This window comes from Narcine bancroftii, chromosome 1, assembly GCF_036971445.1.
Source record: "Narcine bancroftii isolate sNarBan1 chromosome 1, sNarBan1.hap1, whole genome shotgun sequence".
Taxonomy (NCBI): Eukaryota; Metazoa; Chordata; class Chondrichthyes; order Torpediniformes; family Narcinidae; genus Narcine; species Narcine bancroftii.
Window position 1 is genome coordinate 223,365,553 of NC_091469.1, and position 7,635 is coordinate 223,373,187.

At 47.7% G+C, this 7,635-nt stretch overlaps 1 protein-coding gene across 1 annotated transcript; it reads right to left on the reverse strand.

Annotated features, from left to right (window-relative positions):
• Positions 1-1,338: 1,338 nt before the first annotated feature.
• On the reverse strand, positions 1,339-5,171 carry LOC138754180 (uncharacterized). Its single transcript, XM_069918109.1, is given in 3 exon segments — positions 1,339-1,486; positions 1,489-2,574; positions 4,241-5,171. Coding segments are annotated over 3 exon segments (2,160 nt in total). The 3' UTR covers positions 1,339-1,343.
• Positions 5,172-7,635: the final 2,464 nt, after the last annotated feature.

The following is a 7,635-nucleotide window of genomic DNA, read 5'->3' on the forward strand; positions in this document are numbered from 1 at the left end:
CCACACCACCCAGCATGTGCTATGTTTTCTCACTGCTGCCATCAGGAAAGAGGTAGAGGTGCCACAAGACTCATACTACCAGGTTCAGGAACAGTGTCTACCCCTCCACCATCAGACTCCTCCAGGACAAACTCAATCAGGGACTCATTTAAGGACTCTCACTTGTGCACCTTATTGATTTTTTAAAAATTCTCTGTATTGTACAGTCAGTTTGTTTAACATCTACAGTTTTTTATTTGTTTTCATGTACAGTATATGCTGTGTACAGTCTTTTTGCTCTACCAATGAATGGTAAATCTACCTCACCTAAAGGAAAAAAAATATGTAGGTTGTATGTGATGTCATGTATATCTTTCTAACAATAAATCTGAAAATCTGGAACCTGGGAGCATTAATTGCAAACAGATGGACTTGAGGAAATGCACAACAGAAATGTTACGGTTGTTTTGGGACGACTTGCAGGTGGTTCTAGATACATTTGTTCTGCTGAGATAAGGAAAGGAGGGTAGGGTAAAGGAGCCAAGGTTGACAAAAGAGGCGGAACATTTGGTCAAAAGGAAGACGGAAGCAAAATATAGACAGGGCGCAAAGATTCAGTTCGGAAATTCTATCCCTACTTCAGGAAACTGGAAATTGTGACGTGGAAAGAACTTGAGGGAAAGAGGAGAACTAGAATAGTGAAAAGGGCTTGGTAAGAAAACAAGGCATCTGATGTAGGTGAAGAGCAGGAGCAAGAACTAGACAAAGGAAAAACTTACCAGAGGCTGGGAGGCAAATGGAAGGAGCTGCCAGACGGAGTGATGGAGCGGATACAATCACAATATTCATATGGCTTTTGGACGGACAGGAAAACGGGGGCAAATGAGAATTGCTTTGTCCGCGTGGAATGTTCGGGCTGACAGGCGTGCTTCCAGGCTCTGAAATTTAATGACCTTTAATTAAAAGGTGCAACACGAATTAAATGATTTGTTCGAGAGTATGCTTGAAATTCGACATCTTCGTTCTTGACTCCGAAACGTCTTTAATTATGCTACAGTCGGTGTAACGGGTTCGGATACTTAGATTTTGCCGAGACTAGGAAATTTACTCCCTTGTTAGGAGAATCGTATCAAAATATTGGGGTTGGGGTGGGGGTGGGGGTGGGGGGGGGGGTGGAAGCTTTCCTGCGGACTGCATTCCCAGTCTACGGAAAATAGAAGACAAGTTTCTAAAATGTGATTTCTGTCGTTCAACACGGTTGAATAGTTCAAGATTGAACAAAGAATGCAACGAAAATAATCGAATCCTTAACTACCATATCTCCCTTACTACTTGAAACAATCCAAGGAATCGAATTGTGTAATCTATGGGGCGCACTCTCCACTAGCTATTAAGACAAAGCAATCTTCACCGACAAGTGACACAAGAGGCGGTCTAACGGTTGGGGAACGGAAATCATACCCGGACTCGGGGGCAGTCATGCTGGTGTGTTCCGTGTGTTTTCCCCAATGCGCCTGTGGAAGGTGTTCTCTCTGCAACCTTTCAAACACGAGAAACATACTCTCTTTTCCAGTCGGCTCAAGTGGATGTTGTCGGTCTTGAAAAACAGGTAGGCATATGGATTGACGGCACTGTTGGAAACCACGAAGATTCCGAGGAGTCCGATCATCTCCACGTCTGCCTCGGGCAATGCCCCAAAGGCAACTTCCAGCTCTATTATAAAATAAGGCAACCTACAAATTATAAAGAGTATGCAAATGACGAGAACCATTTTCAATGTCTTTATCTTGGCTCTCGGAAGAGAGCTGCTGGTATCAGTTGACCGATTGATCTGATTTTGGTCACCCTCTCCACTTAGTTTGCAATTTTCAATGAGACATGCTTTCCTGCAAATAGTCCAGAGGATTCTGATCAACACCACGCACAAAGTGCAAAAGGGAGCCAAAAACGCGACCGTAGCTTCAAATATTAGAAACATCTGCAAGGGCAGCTGGTCAAAAGTATACAAGCATTTCCTGCTTTTTCCCCGCACTGCCATTTTGAAGAGGTAGACTTGGGGAGCTGCGAGAAAGAGAGCGCAGATCCAGGGAACTGCAGCTAAGATCCTGGCGGGGAAAGGAGAGTCCATTGGAGTGACTATGACATGGTGCCTTTCCAATGCGATCACCGCTATAATATTGGAAGACGCACTGAGTCCAAAAGCTTGGAGAACTCTGAAAAATCTGCATGCAAGATCACCAACCGGCCACTCGCCGTCCAACGATTCCCCAATTATCTGAGGGAGCAAAGTCACGATAGACACACACAGGTCCGCAGCAGCCAGGTTAGTAACGAGGAAATCAATTTTCCGCTTCTTGCACTTGCAACAGGTTCTGTGCAGTACTGCCAGGTTCCCCACGAAAGCCAGGGTGGCAATGATAGTCATGGAGACAATCCTGATCTGTCTGTTGTAGAATGGGAGTTCAATTACTTCGCTTTTATTACCGAACACGTTCATCGTCCACATCAGCGGAGAGAGGTTTGCTTGAAGCGCATTGTCCAAAGTTATCCCCATCTCCACGGCACGTCCTCGGATTATAAAGTTGTCTCCGTTCGCTGTCCCGGAGAGCCCAAGAAACAGAAAGAAAGATTCTGTCCGCGTGTTATACCTGCTCCATCTGTCGACGCAAGTGGGTTCAGTGAGCCAAATGGTTCAAGTTAGCGGGAGACCGTCTCTGACGTCTTGACTGTGAAATGCGTTGGGCTTTTTTTGCTCGTCTTCTCCCTTCTGCGCGTCTCCATTTAAAAACAACCTCGCGTTTGTTACCTCGAATGACACTACTGTTGTACAGGTTGAAGACCTTCCACGTAAATGGATCGGTTACTGGAGCTCTCCCTTCAATCGATCACCATATCTGCCGTGCATGACATTTCAAGTATGCAGAAGAGGTCAATGTAAAAACACGGAAATGCTAGAGGAACTCAACAGGTCTTTTCAGCATCCATAGGAGACAAAGATATATTACCGACGTTTCAGGCCTGAGCCCTTCTTCAAGGAAAATCAGAAAAGGCAGAGCAGGATAAATCAGAAAGTCTCAGAATTCAAATAATGGGGGAAGCATCCAGACCAACAAAAGGTGTTAATTGGATGTGATAAGAGACAAGGTAGAATTTATTATGTCTGTGTGAAAGGAGACAGGGAATGGAGAGACCAAGTGTGTGTGTGGGGGGTTAATAAAAGCCAGAGACCTCAATATTAATGCCGTCATTAATAACTCAATCAGGGACTCATTTTAGGACTCTTTTAAACTTTATTGTTTTTTTTCCTCTCTACATTGCACATTCAGTTTATTTACATTTTTGTCTAACTGTGTATGTTGTGTACAGTTTCTTTTTGCAAGTGCCATCAGTGGTAATTTTGCCTCGCCAGCAAGAAACAGAAATGTCATGTATAAAGCTGAAATTTGGTCTATTCATTCTGCCTTAATTGATGCTTCAGTCAATTTTAAAGTTTTCGCCGATGATTTTGTAAATGGCAACTTACACCTTGCCTGATTTTGAAAGATGTGGCAATGATAGTAGTTGAGGAGTTTATGTGGAGAAAACAGTTGACTTTGATAAGAAATTGATAACATGATGTTTTGTAGATGGTGAGCAAATAGCAAATCTTTAAACAAGTATTATTTTTCCTAAATAAATGTAATAAAACTCCCTTGTTACATATGTCCCAATCATATGCACTGGAAGGAGAAGTTAATATTTCCTACAAGTGATGTCACCTCCCTGATTATCTGATGTAATGGTAATAATAATTTAAATAATCTTCTTCTTGGTTGATAATTCAGTATCAACCGCAGCAAGCAAGCTCTCCTGTTCTGGGATTGCTCACGAGGCTGATGTGAGACCCAAAGGCTGTGCCAGTGAGAAAATGGTGAGAGCAGCAGGTGAGCAACCCAAAAGATGAAAGGATGTTGTCAAAGCTTTATTGGGAGTGCAAAATCCCCATTGACTTGTAAGAATTCCTGACCTATGACCATTCAAGGTGGAGGAGTAATATTGGAGATGGCATTGGAATATTGAGTTCATACATGGGGGCACAAGGAAGCCTAATGTAAATGATGGAAGAACAAAGCAGCTACCCACCCATCAAATTCATATGCCTCTTCTGTGTTATCAAACAAGAAGAATCCTTACAATACAATTACCACTGTAGTGATTCTGTGGCAGCACTACCGAGTAAAGAGACACCACTCTCAAAGATGTACAGTGTTTGAAGGTCTACCTTTGTGTTTGACCCGGGGGACTGGCAGGTCGGAATCCAGGTGCATGACTTTGAGGCGGTCGACTGTGAATCTGTCCTGTTGGTTGCCCATGTCCAAATGTGAACACCATACTGTCTCTCCGCAGTACCTTGAAGGGGCCTTCATATGGGCACTGTAGGAGTGTCCGTTACTGTCCTCTGCATATGAAAACATAGTGGGTGGACTGCAGATCCGCTGGAACATGGCTGGGTGGCAAGCTATATCTATACGGTAGCAGGGGGGGTTTCCACCTGCTTGCTCTCTCGGCCTGTGCAGGACATCTAATGTGCTGGTCTGTGGGCGGGGGAGGTTGAAATGTAGGTCCCCTAAGATGGTAAGCGGTGTGCTGTACACCATCTCTGCGGATAATGCTAGCAGGTCCTCCTTCAGTGCTGTGCGGATCATGAGCAGTACCCATGGGAGCTCGTCCATCCAGTTCAGCCTGGTCAGTTGGGTTTTCAGCGCAGCCTTCAGGTGGCAGTGGAATAGTTTGACCAGACAGTTTACTTTGGAATGGTAGGCTGTTGTATGGTGGACCTGGCTGTCACAGAATTTTGCCAGGTTGGACCAGAGGGGGGAGGTGAACTGCGCTCCTCGGACTGATGTAATGTGGGTTGGGACGCTGAAACACATGATCCAGGTGGCGAGGAAAGCCCAGCCACATGTCTCTGTGTTGCACACAGACATAGGTAACACCTCTGGCCAGCGGGTGAATCTGTCAATGGTTGTGAACAGGTACCTCATACCCTGGCTCACTGGGAGGGGGCCGACGATGTCAACCTGGACATGTTTGAACTTGTGTTGTGCCAGCTTGAAAGTCTGTAGGGGGGGCTTTGGTATGCTGGTGCACCTTGGTACTCTGGCACTATAAGTAGGTTCAAGCCCACAGGGTAACATCTTGATGGAATCCATGCCACATGAACTTGTCCGAGAACAGACGGACCATGGACCTTAAGGAGGGGTGAGATTCACCATGAATCTGGTCAAAAGCCTACCATCACCAGGTCATGGGTAGGATCGGCCTTGGGAGATGTTGCACAGCTGGGTTGGTTCTGGTGTGGGGCTGAAAACTCTGACCTTCAGGCTGGTGATGGCCATCTGGTACACCTGGATGTCTGCATCCTTCCTCTGGTCCTTGGTGAGCTGGGCGATGTTAAACCCTCAGCAGGTTGTGGTGACAACAGGCCAGGACTATGGTGGCATGGCGGATATCCGCAGTGAATTCTGATATGTAGGAGATGTACCGTTGTTGTCTTGCCAACCATTGGTCCGAGACCTTACTCAGCACATAGGTCAACAGTTTGTGGTCTGTGTAGGCGGTGAACACTCTTCCCTTTAGCATATGGTGGAAGTGCCATATCGCCAGGTACAAGGCCAGCAGTTCACAGTCGAACATGCTGTATTTGAGCTCTGGTGTAAGGAGGTGCTTACTGAAGAAGATGAGGGGTTGCCAATGCTCTTGCACCGTGCCCACCGCTCTGTCTGAAGCGCCTATTGTGAGGGGCGGGGGGAGGTGGCATCCGGGTCTGCTAATGCTGTGGCCTTCATCAGTGCCGCCTTGGTGGTGTGGAAGGCCTCCGTGGCCTCTGGTGTCCATTGATGAGACAGAACAGGGGCTGCATGAGGGTGGCCGCTCCTGGGAGGAAACGTTGATAGAAGATGACCATCTCCAGGAACTACTGTAGTCCTTTGGTCATGCTCAGCTTAGGTAAATTCTGGATTGCCTCCACCACGTCGGGTAGTGGCATGGCACCCTCTGAGGTGATGTGGTGCCCCAGGAAGTCTATTGTTTGCAGGCTGAACTGACCCTTGGCCAGGTTCACTGTGAGCCTGAACTGCTGCAGACTGTCAAACAGACAGGTGAGGTGCGTCTTGTGGGTGCTAGTATCGGGTCTGGCAATGACGATGTCATCTAGATAGATGAAGATAGCAGTCGAGGTCCCTGTTGACCACGTCCATTAGCCGCTGGAATATCTGGGCCACATTTTTGAATCTGAAAGGCATTCTTAGGAATTTGAAGAGGCCGAAGAGTGTGATGATGGCCATCTTCTAGACATCACTGGGGTGTACCAGGATTTGGTGGTACCCCTTTATGAAGTCCACCTTGGAGAATACCCTGTAGCCTCGTGGCAAAATCCTGGATTGCGGGAGATGGGGTATCTATCTGGGATGGTTGCCTCATTTAGACAATGGTAGTTTCCACACGGACGCCACCTGTGGAGCTCTTCTGCACCTTGTGGTGCGGGGAGGCCCACAGGCTGTTGGAACAATGGGCTATCCCTAACTCCTCCATGGCAGCAAACTTGGCCTTGGCTTGCTGGAGTTTGTCTGGCGGGAGGCACCAGGTTCGTGCATGCACAGAGTGGGGTGGGGTGGGGGAGGGCGCATCGGTCTCTATGTGGTGCTCCACACCATGTGACAGGTTGGAGTCATGGAAGTTTGGTGCCAATAAAGCTGGGTATTTGGCCAGTAGGGAGACATACTCGTCTTGGACAAGGGTGTGGTTTCCCAAGTGGCAGGAAAGAGTGTCTCCGCAGGGTGAGAGGGAAAGACTGGAAAGTTGTGGCATTTACTAACCAGCATCTTGTCATGTCTAGCAGCAATTCATGAGCCCAGAGGAAATCTGCTCCAAATAGTACCTGTCGTACGGCCGCGATGGTGCACTCTCACTGAAAAACAGCATCTGCAATGTGGATGGTGACCATAGCTGGAAATGGAGGACCCAATGGCCGCTTGCAGGGGAAAGCCTTTGGTGTTGTGTCTTGCCTCAAAGTATGTGGGTGGGATGAGGTAGAGTAGTCCTTTCTGTGTGCCAACTGCCGAGGTCACTATCAATGGACAATCTGCCCGTTTCCCATCGCAATGTTGGTTTTGGTGGTGGGGTACGAGCACGGGGGGTGGGGGGGGGGGTGCACTGCCAGGCGTTCCTGTCCCATCGGCAGTGATAGAAACAGTACTCACTTTTCTGCTCTGCGCGCCCTTTGCATTGCCGCTGTGCTGCAGCTACCATTGGTGTTTCTGGTGGACTGGACGGGTTGGCGGCATTGATCACGTAGGCTGGTTGCATGTGGAGGGAGCTCTGCTATGGTGTGCAGAACAGCCTGTCTGCCTCCTTGGCTACGAGGGGCACTGAAATCCATGTACGAAATTGCCAGGGATTCATGTAGTTTTGAGAGGAATAGGGCCTCGAACAGGAAACATTTTGTGTGCCCGTCCACCAGGGCCACCATCTTATGCATTAGCTCGAGGGATTTCTGTCATCCAGACCCTGCATGGTGAGGATTCTGACAGTACACTTGTGCCAGTTGAGCTCTAGGGTGTCGAGGAGAAAACGTCGGAACTGCTCGTACTTGCACTCCATCGGTGGCTTCTCTAT